The following is a 17092-nucleotide window of genomic DNA, read 5'->3' on the forward strand; positions in this document are numbered from 1 at the left end:
AAAGCCAGCCTTAGCTACTTAGTGAGGTCCTAAGCAACTGAGTGAGAGCCTGTCTCAAAAACATGAAAAACTGGGAGTGGGTGAAAGTAGGTTATAGCTCAGTCGTGAAGCACCTCTGGGTTCAATCCTCAGTACCCAAAATAAACTAAAATAAGTAATAAATGATAAATAATGAAAAAATAAATAAACAATGGCTTCTTATAATTTGTTATACATACTTATCTACTTTCTATCTATAAATTTTCATATTCCGTATATGTGTTCTTTTGTGACCGTCTTTCACTTAGCATTTTCTATTTGTATTATGGCATATTCTAGTACTTCATTTTGCTTCAAAAAATATTTCATTTTATGAATATACCACATTTTATTTAACCTATTTATCATTTGTTAGACATTTTGGTTGTTAACACTTTGAGGCTGTTATGAATTATGCTCCTTTGAACATTCATATGCATATTTTGATGTTAATATAAATATTTTAAGCTTTTCTTTCAGCTGTATAGCTAGAAGTGAAATTGCTGAATCATATCATATGTTAACTTTTTTAAATATATTTTTTCTTTAGTTATAAGTGGACACAATATTTTAATTTTATTTTTATGTGTGCTGAGGATCGAACCCACTGCCTCACGCATGCTAGGCAAGTGCTCTACCTCTGAGCCACAACCCCAGCCCCTCATATGTTAATTTTTTAAGCAATTGCCAAACTGTTTTCCAAAGTGACAGCACTGTTTTACATTCCCGCCAGTATGTATGAGGATTCCAGTTTTTCTATATCCTTACCAGTACTTGCTACCTTTTTCACTATGGCTATTCTAGTGCATTTCAAGTAGTTTTGATTTGTATTACCTTGATGGCTAATAACATTGAGCTTCTTTTCATGTGCTTTACTGGTCATTTGTACATCTTTGTAGAAACACCTATTCAGATCCTTTTGCCTGTTTTAAAAGTGGATTATTTGACTTTTTATTGTTGAGTTGTAAGAGTTTTTCATTTTTTTTTCCTGGATACTGGAGACTTAACCAAGTACATAATTTGCAAATATTTTCTCCCAATGTGTGGGTTATCTTTTCATTTTCATGGTGTGCCCTTTCCAAAACTTTTTTAATTGTGATGAAGCCAAAGTTATCTATTTTCCCTTTTGGCGATCATGTTTTTGATGTTTTATCTAGCAAACCATTGCGTAGTTCAAGGTCAAAAAGGTTTGATTTTATGTTTTCTTCTAAGAATTTTGTTTTAGCTCTTCATTTAGGTCTTTGGTCAATTTTTGTTATGCTTTGTGTAATTATTTTTAAAAGCATTTTTAAAACACTATGGAAAATATGGAATAGCTTATGAATTCAGGGAGAATTTCTGAGAATTCTGTTGGGAGCGCTAGGTGGTGCCCAACCTTCTTTTCTCTGTATGGTAGTAAAGGCTCTGAGGTAGTTTACTCTTTAAACAGATGGTGGCAGCAGAGTTTGGTGAATGAAAATTGTAGTTAGAAGTTAGTATTTTAAAATTATGAGTTCTTTTGGCCTGCCTTCTTTTTGGTAATAGGTTGTTAAATGCTGAGTTTTAAGCTCCTTGTAAGATTCTTGAAGGATTATTTAAATCAGGTATTTTTCTACATAAGTTTATTCAGACTTTTCAGTATGCGAAAAGGCCAGTTTGTGAGGTATGCACATGATGTCATGATTTGCCAAACCCAGGACACAATTTTCTCAGATTTCTCTAATGTATTTTATCTACTTAATTATCTCACTCCTATTTATAATCTTCATGTAGAGATGAAGTGGTAGAGTAACAGTCAAAATGTTGGTTAGTGCTAAAACTGTTCTGAAACAAATTGGAAGATTACAGTGTGATTCTAAGGATATAGGTAAAATAGAAGTTGGACACATAAGGGATCTCTTTTTTTAAATTCAGTAATAAAGACAGTTTTTACATCATTTCATAATTGGACCTCAGATGTTCTTTTTTAGGACAGCCTAGTAAAAAGGGAAATTAGGTGTTGCCATTCATTGATAATTGTTTTCAAGATAATAGAAATGACACACATCCATTGAGCACTTAGAGTTTGCTAAACACTGTGCTAAATGCCTTTTGTACATTGTCTTGTACTTTCAGAACAATTCTTAGAGGTAAGTATTATTTTTAACCCCAAATTTTCTGCAGGAGCAGCTGGATTTAGAGAAGTAAATAATTTGCATAGGTTCACATTAGGAGATGAAGTTGTGTGTTTGTTTATAAACAATTGTATTATACTTCTGTGTATTTAATTCTTGTGGAGCTGGTGTACTGTATCGATTTGCAACTTTTAAAATTCTTAATTCGACAGTCTTGAAAAATCTCTAACTCTTGCTTACTACATAAGGCTATGTGGTCAGTGTCTTATGAGTAGATAATATTTTCTTGTTTGGCTTGGCTGCTGAAAAAGAGCATATCTTGTGATCTCATCTAATTTTAGCTTTACTTTGCTTTTCCACTAGAGGGCATACAAAATGTTAGGTTTGACTTGTTTTTTTCCCCTGTAAATAAACCACAATAGTAATGGAATAAGTATTTATTATTATAGTGACCAGAAATTAAAAAAAAAAAAATGCATAGAATCGGTATAATGCTCTTCCTGTTTTATTTTGTACTGCAGATTACTCATTTTTGGATCCTATGATAGAGAAGCAAATATTCATTGCACACTTGAGTTGAGCAGTGGTGTTTGGGAAGAAAAACAAAGGAGTTCTATTAAGACGGTAAAATTGATTTACTTAATTTTACTTCTGTATAAGGTTTTATTCTCTAAGCATATTTTTATTAATATTTTTATATTCATAGAGTTATTTTTAGTCATGAGCAAATAGTGATGACCAGTTCTTAATTGTCTTATTAAAATAGTACAATATTGGTAATAAAATAAATCACGTGAAAATAGTTAATATTCAGACTGTCTGCCTAAGAAGTAAAATCTGACTGATTTTCATTCCAGAACTTTAAAATTGTTTCAGTAAGGGATTAGAAGGAAATAGTTTTACTGAATGCCTGAGAAAACGTGAATTCACAGCATTCATTCATTTAGCAGGTGTTTTAGGAGCACTTATTTTGTGGTAGGTACTGTTTGGAGGCTGGAGGGACGATTCCAAAAAAGAAAAGATCCTATACCTGTTATATGAACATGGGGTAGTGGTTTGGTGTGGGAGTTAGAAGCTGGCTGGGAGGTAAGCTTCCCATTATAGGATAGAATGTAGCAATAAACTATAAGCCAAAAAAGTGAACAAAGTTCCAGAGATTGACAAGTACTGGGAAGAAAAGTACATGAAAAGGTGTATGACAAAGGAGGCTTTTTAGATCTGGTGATAACAGGGAAAGCCTCTAAAAAGAAGGCACTGGAGGCGATGCTCAGCTAAATCTGAATCATAGGTAAATAATGAACATATATATGTATTTTTTTCTCTTCCCAATATTAATATTAATATCTCCCTAGTATTTCAGGGTTAACAGTCAAAAATGCTGCTAAATCTTTTAACATGTAATGGCAAGGTATTTTTATGTATGTTCCTTTTACTTTTAATTTCTTTCTGTTGTGAACATCCTTACATAAAAATCAGAGGGGGGGATAGAAATTTTCTTGGAAGGAATAAAGTAATTTTGATGAGAGTGGGAAAGTAGGGAGAAGTAAAACTGGCAAGGGAGGGCAGCCTGGCACACAGAATTTGAGATGATGAAAATAGTGGGAGCTGCTGAAGATTTTGACCCTGGTAACTGACATGGTCAAAATAGAGGTTTAAAGGTGTTTTCCTTTTTTATTTGGTGACTGTCATTGCCCAACTTTCTTTTAAGTTATATCTCAGCTGCTTGAATCAGCTCCTCAGAGGAATAAAATATCCAGTTTTAGAGTTTGTATTGAAATACATAACTACATTGAAACATGTTGTTTTGTCTAAGTACATTTTTGACTGCGAGTTGGTTGTAACTTGCCATTGCTGTTGGCATTTTCAGTTTCCTTTATTATATTTGCAAAGATATGAGATTAGACAGCTTTAATACTTTAGAACAAAGGCTAGCAAGACCTTCATCTTGAATTATTATTTTAGATCTTAGTATATGTCATTAACAGTTTTCAAGAAAGAATTCTAGGTTACTGTATTTAGTAATCTCATTGAAAATGTCAAAAACATTAAGTGTCTTCAGGCATTAAATTACCTATGTCTGAATTTAATAACTCAAGGGAGGAGAATTAGTTTTTCAAGACAAGACAAAATAACAGAGAATAGGATTTGATAATTTGGGATATATTTCAAATTTGAGTAGAAAATAGCTCTTTAGAAAACAAGTATACTAAATTAATGATGAATTTAGGACATTATCATTGTATAAATATAGTCTTCAGGTTTAAATTCACCTTTTAAATGTTGAAATTTGTTCAGTGCGTGTAACCACTAATTGTAATGAATATACAGAATGAAAGAAATTTAATTCCTCTGGTATTTTAATGTGCCTTTGAAGTTTTAAGACACTACAACGCTGTAGTAAAAGAGCCTGGCTTCATCTTCCGTCACTCATATAGTTTTATCCTTATGATTGCAAGATATCTAATGCACTCCTCAGTATCACATCATTTAAGAAAAAGGGTAAGGTCTAAGATAGGCCAAAGGCACATGTCAACCAGATTTTGTCTTTCAATGTTTTACTTAAAATGTACCCCCGGGTACACGGAAATGAGTTAGCCATATAAAAGTAAATGGATGGGAAAAAGAATTAGTGTTCTTCAGCTGAAAAGACAGGTGGGTGTGATTAATGAGAATGTATAAATACAAAAAATAAATAATAGATAATCAACAAATTTACTGAGTTGAGAACTAAGTCTATGGAATTATGAATATAAACCTCATGTCCCTGATGATAATCAAGTGATTAATGCTAAAAGAATACTTAAAAGGTCTTTGATAATACTGCAGGCTACATACTTGGTGGTAGACTTCACAGGGGGACAAATACGCTATATTTTTAATGCTATGTGTCCTACACTTAGTAAATTCCTGGTATGTTGTGTTGTTCAGTCAATGTCCTGGAAGCAAAAAGACAGAATGATTTTCTGAAATATAGATCTAATTCTGTCCATTGCCCACTTAAGTCCCTCAATGGCTTTTTTTCCTTCTCTCTCTTTTTTTAATTTGTTCTTGTCAGTTATACATGCTAGCAGAATACTCTTCGTTGTACACAAATGGAGCACAATTTTTCGCTTCTGGTTGTATGCAAAGTAGGGTCACACCATTTGTGCAATCAATCATGCACATATCTAGCGTAATGATGTCCATCCCATTTCAACATATTTCCTACCCCTGTGCCCCTCCCTGCCCCTCCTTCCCCTTTGCCCAATCCAAAGTTCCTCCACTCGTCCCCCTCCCCCCATTATGGATTAGCATCCACCTATCAGAGAAAACATTCAGCCTTTGGTTTTCTTGGGATTGGCTTACCTCTCTTAGCATGATATTCTCCAACTCCCTCAATGACTTTTTATTGCTCTTAGGTTAAGAACAAATTCTTTGATGTGACAAAGTCAACCTTCCTGGTCTGGTTCCTATTTGTTTTCCCTGCCCTCTTTCTTGCTTCTCATTCTCAACCAAACCATGTGTGGTTTGGTTGTCTTTTACTCCATCATACCTGGTCACACTCTCTGTGCACTACACAATCCTGATATGTGTGTACCCTTCCCCCCAACTCACTCCTCCACACACATCTTCACCCACCCCATTCTTTAGATCTCTGCTTGTGCCAGATGTTAGCTTGTTTGCCCTCAGGTTTGTTCTTGGGCCGCCTCCCTGCTCCATGCCTTAAGAGGACTAGCCTCTGCCATTGTGTGTCAAGCCTTCAGGGGTATCCAGCTTTCAGCCAAGTTTGACCAGAGTGAAGCACTCATGGGAAGTGAAGCACCGGGGAAGCCAGGGAGGTTTTCCTCTTATCCTCTGCTTTGGACAACATGTCTGGCAGAGGCTCTTTCTCCTCTATGCTCTTTGTTTCTCCCAGGACAGGCCCACAGTGCTTCCAACTTCTGTTTGGTACTTCAGCCCCTGGCCTCTTCTAATACCACTTTTTCCCCTCTGTCATTCCAGCCTAAGGTAGTAGTGACTTTTTACTGTAGCTAATATCTGAGTTTCCTCACTCTCTCCTTATTTGGTATTCAGTTTTTCTGTCACCAAGTAGCCATTCCCATTTTTAAGTCCCATGCTTTCAAATACTCAGGTGTTTTCTCTTTTCTCATCAGAACCTGATAAACCAATCATCATTTCCTCTGGGAAGCCTTTCCTAACTAGCACAAACTCCTTGATAAATACTTGTGTCACAGTTGGAATTTTATATTTGTAGCTGTATGCTAATTTGATCAGTGTTATCGCCACCAGTATCTTTCATTACAGCAAGTGTCATGATTGGTTTTACTCTGGATATTCAGTAACTGTTTCTGAGAAGACTCTGGCCTCCATCCTCCAGGTACTCTCAACACTTTTTTGTTCTCACACCTTCAGGGTTTCAGAGTGACTTTTAATCATGTTTCTGTCTCCTTCCTTCCTTCAAAGCTGTTTTTGATCTGTTTTAATAAAATAAAAACCTTTGGAAGAGGACGTCCACAAAACAAGATTTCCTGCTGAATATTACTTTTGTGAAAAGTCTGGTTTGTAGAATGAGAATTTTAGTTTACAAATGTGATACCTATTGGTGTAAGTATTTTACTTCTGGAATTACTAAAAATGTCAAAAGGACTTCTGACTATGTGTAAGTTCAGGGTTGCCTAAATAAAATGACTAAGTATGATCTAAGATTTACCCTTTTAGTTTTAGAGAATTTTAGAATTCTTGCTGAGTGATATTGAATGTTCTAGCTACATTTTGTTGAGTGTTCATACAAAGAACATAAAAGAGCTCCCTAAAGAACTCTGACTTTTTGAGTAAGAACATCTGAGACAGATTTATAAATACTTTAGGCCAGATGCCTCAAAGTTGGCATTTTGGTATTTGTGTAGGGCCAAATGCCTTGCAGGTAGCATTTTGGTGCACCTATTTAACCATTTGCCATTTACAGTCTTAATCTTATGAAAAGAAAGAGAAAGATTAATGCAAATAAAGCTTTTTTGAAAATGTCAGTTTTTATGAAAACTCTGGTTTAGTTCAATCTGATAATATTTGCAAATACAGGAGGGATTCAGTGAAATTTTAACTGTATATAATGTTCTACGATTTGGCTTTTTAAATACTAAATGCCTTTGAGCTTTAATAGTAAATCCTGTGCAACATTTTCACTCTTGAAATTGATCTTAATTAAAAATGAGGGATGCAGTTTTCTGCCTTAGGTTTTCTTACTGTTTAGTATGATTGTGAAATGCTGCGAAAAGAGTGGGCACTTATGTTAAAATATAGAAACATAAAGTCTCCATATCAGATCAGTGTAAGGCACTATTGTATGAGAAGAAACTGAATATGAGGAGATAAGTCATTTTGTGATCCTTTTCTTCAATGGAAATGTGAACAGTGGTACTGTGTACATCATCAGTATCACTATTAACATATGAAGGGAATCAGAGTTTCAGTATAAAATACCATGAGCTTCCACTGAAAGGAAAGCAACATTCTTTTGGAAAATCTAGAAAAGAATATATTAAGGAGATGACATTTGAGCCTAGCCTCACAGTGTATGTGGAATTTTGAGATGGTAAAGAAGGCATTTCAAGATGGAGGACATGGCATAAACCCCAATAAAGAGTAAGAATATTTGGGTATAATTAAGATATAGTGAGTTGTCAAAGTTGTCTAAAGAATATGGTAGCATAGGAAGATTATGCCAAATAAGAGTGAAAGCTTGGATCTTATTATAGAGTGCTTTAAATACCAGGCTAAGAATTTGACTGTTTACGGTCAAAGATAGTAGGAACTATGGCGGCTTTTAAAATGAAAACAAGCTCATCACAGTCTTTCTTTAGGTAGTCTTGAAACTGGATTTCAATCTCAGACCACTTGTTGGTAGCATGACCTTCATCAAAGTTCCCAAAGCCATTCTATCCACACGTAGTTATCATTCTATAAAATGGGACTGATAGTGCTTCTCATGGATGTATGGGGGTTAAATGAGATTCTGTATATGAAAATATCTAGTACAGTAGCTGGCACATAGTAGTTTATTGATAATATGTGTATTGACCAGCCACAGTGGGTAAAGTCAAGGATGGTTTGATTTGAACATAAAGTACTAGTGGTGATGTCTAATAAAAGTCTGATCCAAGATGATAACAATGGAAATGGAAAATATTATCAATGTGAATTTGCATACCTTTGGAATTGGAAAGGTTTGGGAGTAAGAAGGGAAGCCAGAAAGACCAGGCTATGAGGAAGGAAAAAGAAGAGGCAAAAGAGGATCTCACTTAGGACAAGTTGGTTTTGAGATTACAGTGGCAAACTATAAAAACAGGCCAGTCCAGAGATGGAAATTTTGTGATCTGCTGTTTTGTTCTTTGCTTTTTTAAAATTTTCAAATCTGTTATTTCAACTTCTAGTGAACTTTTAAGATGAACACTGTTGGGCTTTATGCTGCTATATTTTTTATTCTCTTTTTTCAAATAGGATAAGAAAAACAGTGTTTTTACAATATAGTGATAACATTCTAATTTATTTTTATTTTGCTGAGGATCAAATGCAGGGTCTCATGCATACTAGGCATTCAACCATTGAGCTACATCTCTTGCTAAAAAGGTTTTTAGAAAGAGATTTTGAAAGAAGATTAAGGAGAACATATTCATAAAACTTAAACATTACTTTTACATTTTGTTTTTCAGGACCCTGCAGTTTACTGTGACCCAAGTAAAATTGATTGACTCAGTTCATACTTTCTCACGGACTAAAACATCCTTTTTAAGCACAGTAGTAATTTCCCATTAAAAACTAACTTAGGCCGGGTGCTGTGTTGCATCGCCTGTAATCCCAGCAGCTTTGTAGGCTGAGACAGGAGGATCTCAAGTTTAAAAGCCAGCTTCACAAACAGCAAGGCGATAAGCAACTCAATGAGACCCTGTCTCTAAATAAAATACAAAAAAGGGCTGGGGATGTGGCTCAGTGGTCAAGTGCTCCCAAGTTCAGTCCCCAATACAAAAACTCACCTAGCCATATAACTTGTTTTGAGTCATATAAAGAGTTTATACAGAATGTAGAACTAGATCATGAATGATTTAGAAAGGTGTTAAGAGTGGTGTTATCAGAGAGCTGTAGTAGTATTCAACTCATGACCCAGATGTACCAGTCCAGGGTTTGTCGGCACTACAATATACAGTCTCTTTGCCAGTCTCAGTTTTAAGACTACTCATGCAATAACTATTTAATCCTCATTGATCAACTCCATGAGAATGGACACTGTCATCATCTCCATTTTACATATGAGGAAACTGAGGTGCAAAAGGAAAAAGTAACACATAGCTGGCAAGGGATAAAGACAGTCTGCAAAGCCAGGTATAATAACTCCACAGCTGGTATTCTTAACATTACTGCATCATCTCCACAAATGGTACCTAGTAGGCCTGCGTTCATGTCCACATTTCCATTCTACTTTTATGACTCTGAGCAAATTGTTTCATCATCTCTAAGATAAAGGGAATAACATCTGCCTTATAGGGTACAGGTTTTAAATACGTGAAAACACTTAGCACAATACCAGCATACACTGTTACTATTGAACTTGACTTAGTTTGTGGACTGGGATGTAGTTCAGTGGGCCTAGCACACATGAGTTCAATTCCCAGTGCCAAGAAAAAGGTTATCTAGTAATTTTTAGAGTATGGACAGATGACTTGTTTTCAAAATGATGAATGATGTGTGAATTATCTTTCATAAATTGATCAATGCTGAGAATGTTGTACATAGCCATTGAGCAGAAGGAAGGAAATATGAAAGAGATTTTTAATTTTTGTAATAATATACTCATTTTCAAAATGCAAGGAAGCTTGCATATTTTAACAATAACATCAGGAGTCTTTTATAACCTGCCTTTTTCAAAGCTTAACAATATACTGAGGGCATATTTCTGTCTGCTTGTACACGTGCCACTGTTTTTATGCCTGCATGGTATTTTAGTGTATACCTTATTTTATTTAATCACTCAGTCTGTTGACAAACATTTAGGGATTTAGGGTTTATGTTTTTCAGTTTTTTGATGTTTAATGAAATCTGTAATTAATATCAATATATGTATATTCACATGCATTCTATTCTTCAAGTCATGGTTTGGTACACTTTTTCTGGAAAGGGCCAAAGTAAGTATTTGGGGTTTTCCAGGATAGACAATTGCCATGACACTACCCGGTTCTGCTGTTTTAGTTAAAGCTGCCATAGACAAGACATAGACAAGTAAGTATGGTTCTAATAAGATTTTTTAAAAAATCAACCCATAGACTATAGTTTGCTGACCCTTGATTTAAGTATCCCCTTTGTATTTATGTAAGAATAGTAGGCTGTTGATATATATTTCAAAATTGCATCCCACTAGAATAAGGTCTACAAATTATATAATAGTATTGTGCCAATGTTTTCTGACTTTGATAACTGTACTGTGATTATGTCTGAAACTTAATTTTAAATGATCCAGTAAAAAATATACAGGGAGAAACAAATGTGGCGAGATGGTATTAACAACTGAGAAATATGGGTTCAGGATAAATGGGATGTATTTTTTAAATGTCTTGCAACTTTTCTATTTTGAAATAATTTCAAGATAAAAGGTTATTTTTAAAACTTGTAAAAGAAAAAAACTATCCTTTAGACTCTCCCACTTTTTTAGTAAGATACAAGTCATCCTGCATGACTATAATGTAATATATGAAGGTGAAGGTTGATTTTATGATTCAAAATAAAGCTGTTTCTGTTTGACAAAGGAATTATAAAGGGCAAGAATGTTCCACTCCATTGTTTCCATAACAACCTCAGCCTCTGCCTACTTTTCTTAGCTTTTTATTTCACTGAATGGTTGTATAAAATTTAAATTTGTTTTAAATCAAAACATTGATAGAGACTTCAATTAGATTTAAAAAGAGAAAAAAGAAGAAACCTGAGTGTGTTGTAATCATTTAGATATAATTATTTTCCTAACCACCTTTTGAACCCTTTTAAGTTGAAGAACATTTTTATTCCTTAGATCTCTTAGGTATGTTGCATTTGTATAATGGAGTTTTACTTTTTTAGCATACTTACGGATGCAGTCCTAATTTACTTTCTAGTTATTTTAGAGACCGAGTTATCAGATAGCCAAAGTGGCATTCTGTTTTGAGGGGCTTCACTTGTATCACCTAGAAAGAAGTCTTCCTGAGGAAAGATAATGGAAATGCCAGACTTTTATGCCCATAATTTCCTTTAATCTTGACAACAGCAACCCAGTGTGGTAGACAATTATTAGTAGCCTCTTTCCTATGATTTGGGTATTATTTGAGTTTGTCCCCCAAAGGCCTGAGTGTTGGAAGCTTGGTCCCCAGTTTGGCAGTGTGGGAAGTGATTGAACCTTTAAGAGGTGGGGCCTAGTAGGAAATCCTTAGGTCAGAGGTTAGAGGGTGCTGCCTTCAGCAGGTAGCTCTTGGGACTACTGAGCTCTTAAACAGCATGTTATAAGAGCAAGCACAGCCCCAGGATCCTTCTCTCGCTTCACATTTTGCTGTGAGTTCTCTTCCTTCCACATGTACTCCCACTATTATGAGGCCATCTGGCCATCTGCCACAATATCCACACCAGAGCAGGGTAGAGGTGTATGATATCAGTGGTTTTTCAGCTATCCATTAAGAGTTAATTACTGAAAATGTAGGCATTATTATCACAAGGAAAATATTTACCTTCTGAGAGTTCATGTGAAAGAATTTAGAATTCATTCCTTGTACTTTTCAGACCTGTTCTCTTCAGAACTTTGTGTGAGCTGGGTATGATGGGGCATACCTGTAATCCCAGCAGCTTGGGATGCTGAGGCAGGAGGATCATGTGTTCAAAGCTAACCTCAGTAATTTAGCAAGGCCCTAAGCAACTCAGGGAGATCCTGTCTCTAAATGAACTATAAAAAAGGGCTGGGAGGTAGCTCTATGGTTCAGCATCCATGAGTTCAATGCCTGGTCCAAAAAAACTTGTGTGTATGTATGTGCATATGTACACATGTAATTTTTGTCATCATTGGAATGGCGACATCAAATTTTACTTCAGCAGAAATATATTAGTTGACGGATTCTTTTTTATTTATCTGGCTTACAAGTTATAGAACTATTCTAATTTATACCTTTATGAATTGGTCAAACTTAAATGACAGGCCTCTGAAAAGTTTTGTGAGAGTGATAATTTTTCTGCCAAGAGATAAAAGCAAGACATTGCCATGTATTGATTTCAAAGAGTTATTTTTTCTACGAAAAGGATAGTGTGATCGTATGCATTCACATTGTGAATTTTTACTGGTAAGAGACAGTTTCAAAGAAGACAGCTAATAAAAATAGTATCTCCTTTCTTCTGTTAAGAGTGATGGAAGTTGGGGCTGGAGTTGTAGCTCAAAGGTAAAGCACTTGCCTCATACGTGTGAGGCACTGGGTTCAATTCCTAGCACCACATATAAATAAGCAAATAAAATAAAGGAATAAGCAAATAAAATAAAGGTCCATCAATAACAAAAATATTTTTTTAAAAAAGAATGATGGAACTGAATAGTAGTTAATTTAGAATTTAATGTGGTCCTTGGGAACAAGGTATACATAATTTATAAGTAGTTGAGGGAGGGTGCAGGAAATATTTGTTTGCATCTTCTATGCATTTAAAAGAATAACTGGTGTTTAGAAGTAGATTAGACTAATACCTTCAGAGACTTGGCTTTTATTTCTTTTTTATATGTTTCCTTTTTTTATTCTAGAATCAAGTTTTAGTGACTTCTTGGGATAATAATTTATTGGCATATACTTTTTGTTTTGTTTTTGGTACCGGGGATTGAACTCAGGGGGCACTCATCCACTGAGCCACATTCCCAGCCCTATTTTGTACTTTATTTAGAGACAGGATCTCACTGAGTTGCTTAGCACCTCGCTCTTGCTCAGTCTGGCTTTGAACTTGTGATCCTCCTGCCTCAGCCTTCAGGGCTGCTGGGATTACAGGCATGCACCACCACCCTCAGCCTGGCATATCCTTTTAATCCATTAAGTCCCAAATTTTAAATTCTCAAGCATTTCAATGAAATTGATAGGTACATTAAAATGTGTTGGAAATCAGAATACAGAGCTTATATTAGTTGATACAATTATATTTTTATTGTATAATTGCATATTATATAATTATGTATCATATATTATTTAAATTTTTATGGATTTTTCACATCTAGAACCAAGAGACAAAAATGGATTAGGCTGGGCATGATGGTGCACACCTGTAACCCCAGCTACTTGGAAGGCTGAGGCAAGAAAATCAAAAGTTCAAGGCTAGCCTGGGCAACATAGTGAAACTCTGTCTTAAAATAAAAAAATGTTTTTAAAAAAGAAAGAAATAGCCTTTTAAATAGATGTTGAGTAATACTACTCTTGTTCTAACTCAGCCTCTTCTAATGAAGCCAGATGTTTCTTGTGTTACCTTATACCCAAGTGTGTTTGGGGAAGGAAGGAATAAGAAAATTAATATGAACAAAAACATGCTTCGTTTTGTGTTTTCCTAGTACTAATGGTGTTAGTAGGATAATCAGTTGTGACTTTTAAAGGTGACCGGAATGGTAAAAGAGGAAATCTAGTCCTAGATCTTCAACAACCTTATTGTTCCCAGTTGGGATGGACAATAAGCTAACTATTAGTCCCTAGCCTGGTGTAATTTTCCTGGTAATCATAAACAAATTGAACTAATACATGAAATGATCAGAAAGTTACATTTCCGATACATTCTGTGCCAAATAGGTTGTACCTAGAAGTTCACCTTAAAATTAATAAGATAACTTATTTAGTTTAAATTTAGTTTTTCTCAATTATAATACAAAGTTTGGAGACATACCTTTAATATGCTAAATATAATTGCTTGAAACTTTTATATTTCAAAAGAAAGCCAAGCAAAGTTGATCAATACATTGTCAAATACATTGGTCCATCAAAAACAATGATCTTTAGTTATTGACCTCATCAGTGGATTAATATATTGATGGATTAACTACTTGAAGACTTTCATGAGAGGTAGTGTAGGAGGTAGCCTGTGTCAACTGGCCTAATTTTGTTGAAATTAAAAGGTAGATTTCTACTGGAGTTCCCTATTGAGGGAAGTCATCACTTGGAAGCATGTTCTTGGGAACTATATGTTGTCCCCAGCCCCTTCGTCTTTCTCTTTACGTCTGGGCTTTTATGAGACAGTCAGTTTTACTCCGCCTCACCTTTCTACCATGATGTTCTGCCTCACCTCAGGCTTAAAGCAATGGAGCCAGCAGACCAAACTACAACCTCTGAAACCTGAACCACATCTTTCATCCTCTAAGCTATTTTCCCTCAGGTATTTTGCAACTGCAGTGGAAAGCTGATTAACACACCTCCCCTTACTTGTATTAGGTAGCTCTTATTAAATCACTGAATGATTGCAGTAACTTGCACATGCCCTCCTTTCCTGCTCCTTTGAAGACAGAGAAGCTCATCTGTGTTCAGGATTGTATACCTTTGTGAAAAATTCAGTTTTATATTGGTGTCATGGACATACATGAACTGATTATTATGTTTTATATCATATTTTTCCCTTCCTTGAATCACTATTCTTAAAAAAAAAAGCCGAGAAATAGTTCTTGTGAGGTAATTTTGAGAATTTTATTTGATGAAAGTATATTTAAAATATAACTGATCATAGTAATTTAGTGTTTTTCACTTGGTGATCTTTTTACTTTTTCTTGGATTTTTTATTTTTCATTGATGTTATAAGCCAGTGTAGGAGAGAACAGTTTGTAAATAAGAGAGTTCGAGGACTGGGGTTGTAGCTCAGTGGTAGAGCACTTGCCTAGCAGGTGCAAGGCCCTGGGTTTGATCCTCAGCACCATATAAAAATAAATAAATAAATAAAGTAAAATAAGAGAGTTACATCGATGTGCTATTAAAATATATCCTCTTGTTATCTAGCATATAAAATGATGTTCATCCATGTTAGTTAGAAAGGGATGGAAAAGATAATGTGTTGTCCCCTTGCCAAGGGGCTTCCAGCTGTGTCTTTAAGACTAAAAGGCTGTCAGAGTGTGAGAGCTCTTAAAGGCAGTCTTGTTGTTATTAAATTGCTCTTTCCAAGACAGATGCACAAACAGCTAGAATTTTTTAAATGGTGACTGGCATCAGTGATGAAGTTAAACACAGACTATTCACAATCTTGTATATAATGACCCCTGTGAGTCAACTAATGCAATTTTATGTTTAGTTAGCATGTGTCACAATTCTTGGTAATTAATAGACATTTTTGTGCATGTCATAGAAATAGTATTTCTAACTCCAGTAGAAATCTACCTTTTAGTTTCAACAAATTCAAGCCAGTTGACACAGGCTAAGCCACAGAGTACATCCTACCTTTATAATTTATTTTTAGCTTTTCAATTTAATAAACCAGCATTTCAAATTAATAAGATATTATATATGACAGTGTCTAGCACAATGTCTGGCAAGCCTATTAGAGAAAATCAGATAAACACTAAAACTAGTGCAAGCAAAAAAAGTACTTACCCTAAAGATACTACGGTGTTTTCTGGACCCCAGGGCAGCCATCTGGTGATTGAACCCAGAGGCTCTTGACTACTGAGCCACATCTCAGCCCTATTTTATATTTTATTTAGAGACAGGGTCTCACTGAGTTGCTTAGCACCTTGCTTTTGCTCAGGCTGGCTTTGAACTCAAGATCTTCCTTCCTCAGCCTCCCTAGCCACTGGAATTACAGGCTTATGCCTCTGCACCTGGCATAAGTGATACTGCATGGTGGTGTGGGTTAAGCTCTGCACACCTTTAAGCAAGAATACAGTCAGGCCTTAGAAACAACACTAGGTACAATGAAACAGACACTAGGTACAATGGCATATGCATCTAATCCTAGCAACTCAGTTGGTTGAGGCAGGAGGATCATAGATATGAGCCAGATTGGGCAATTTAGCAAGACCCTCAGCAACTGACATGCTATCTCAAAATAAATTATTTTTTCACAAAACTGGGATACAGCTCAATGGTTAAACACCCCTGAGTTCAATCCGCAGTACAAAAAAGAAAGAAACTAGAACAGAAGACCAAGCCACTTTGAGCTACTACTTCTGTTTGCTTTCTTTTCTCTTCCTGGTTACTTGGATGTTTGAAATCTGGAGACATTCTCCAATTCCTTGTGAGCTGAGTAGTTTATATGGCTTGCATCACTACAGATTTAGATTTGCAAGGTCCATAGAACACATACAGATTCCTACAGCTATAATTACATTTAGAATAAAGAGAGATTCAAGAGATCGTTGAGTCTAAATTTAAACCATCCCGGAATTCTGGTTCATTTTGATCAGGTGTGTGCCTCTGAACCATCAAATGAGACAAAGCAGTGGAACCAGGTTTATATGAGCATGATTGTTCCTGCTGTAACATATGTGGGATTAAAGGATTGCATGGATCCCAAAGCCAGAGAGGGCTTAGCAAACATTGGTGTCTATACTAAGCATATAGTAAGTGTTTGATAATTGTTATATATTTCATTTCTTATTTCTCTTATATGGTGTCACTTATGCTAGGCATGGTGGCATATGCCTGTAATCCCACTGGCTAGGGAGGCTGAGGAAGGAGGATCTTGAGTTCAAAGCCAGCCTGAGCAAAAAGCAAGGTGCTAAGCAACTCAGTGAGACCCTGTCTCTAAATAAAATACAAAATAGGGCTGGGAATGTGGTTCAGTGGTTGAGTGCCCTGAGTTCAATCCCCAGCACACACACCCCACACCGACCAAAAAAAAAAAAGGAGGAAAGATGGAGGGAATGATAGAAGTTTAAATATCAAAATATATATTTTCTGTAGTTGATGAATAACAAATAGGAGTATAATGTATTAATTAAAATTACAGAAAGGTTATTATATAGTAGAACTAAAACAGTGCTACAGCTTTATTATAACTTGGGG

General features: G+C 35.4%; 1 protein-coding gene across 6 annotated transcripts in view; it reads left to right on the forward strand.

The window, feature by feature from the left end:
- Pdzd8 (PDZ domain containing 8) overlaps nucleotides 1–17092 on the forward strand; it is an 80256-nt gene that overhangs the window by 45268 nt on the left and 17896 nt on the right. For 4 of the 6 annotated variants that reach the window (XM_027929986.2, XM_071610867.1, XM_071610868.1 and 1 more), the window contains exon 3: nucleotides 2633–2735. The exons of 1 other annotated variant lie outside the window; for it this stretch is intronic. In XM_027929986.2, the coding sequence (XP_027785787.1) occupies nucleotides 2633–2735 (103 nt within the window). Of the gene's footprint in view, nucleotides 1–2632; nucleotides 2736–6395; nucleotides 6469–17092 lie in introns of those variants that run through there. One more of the 6 variants, XM_071610870.1, reaches the window with a different exon arrangement.

This window comes from Marmota flaviventris, chromosome 4 (genome assembly GCF_047511675.1).
Source record: "Marmota flaviventris isolate mMarFla1 chromosome 4, mMarFla1.hap1, whole genome shotgun sequence".
Taxonomy (NCBI): domain Eukaryota; kingdom Metazoa; phylum Chordata; class Mammalia; order Rodentia; family Sciuridae; genus Marmota; species Marmota flaviventris.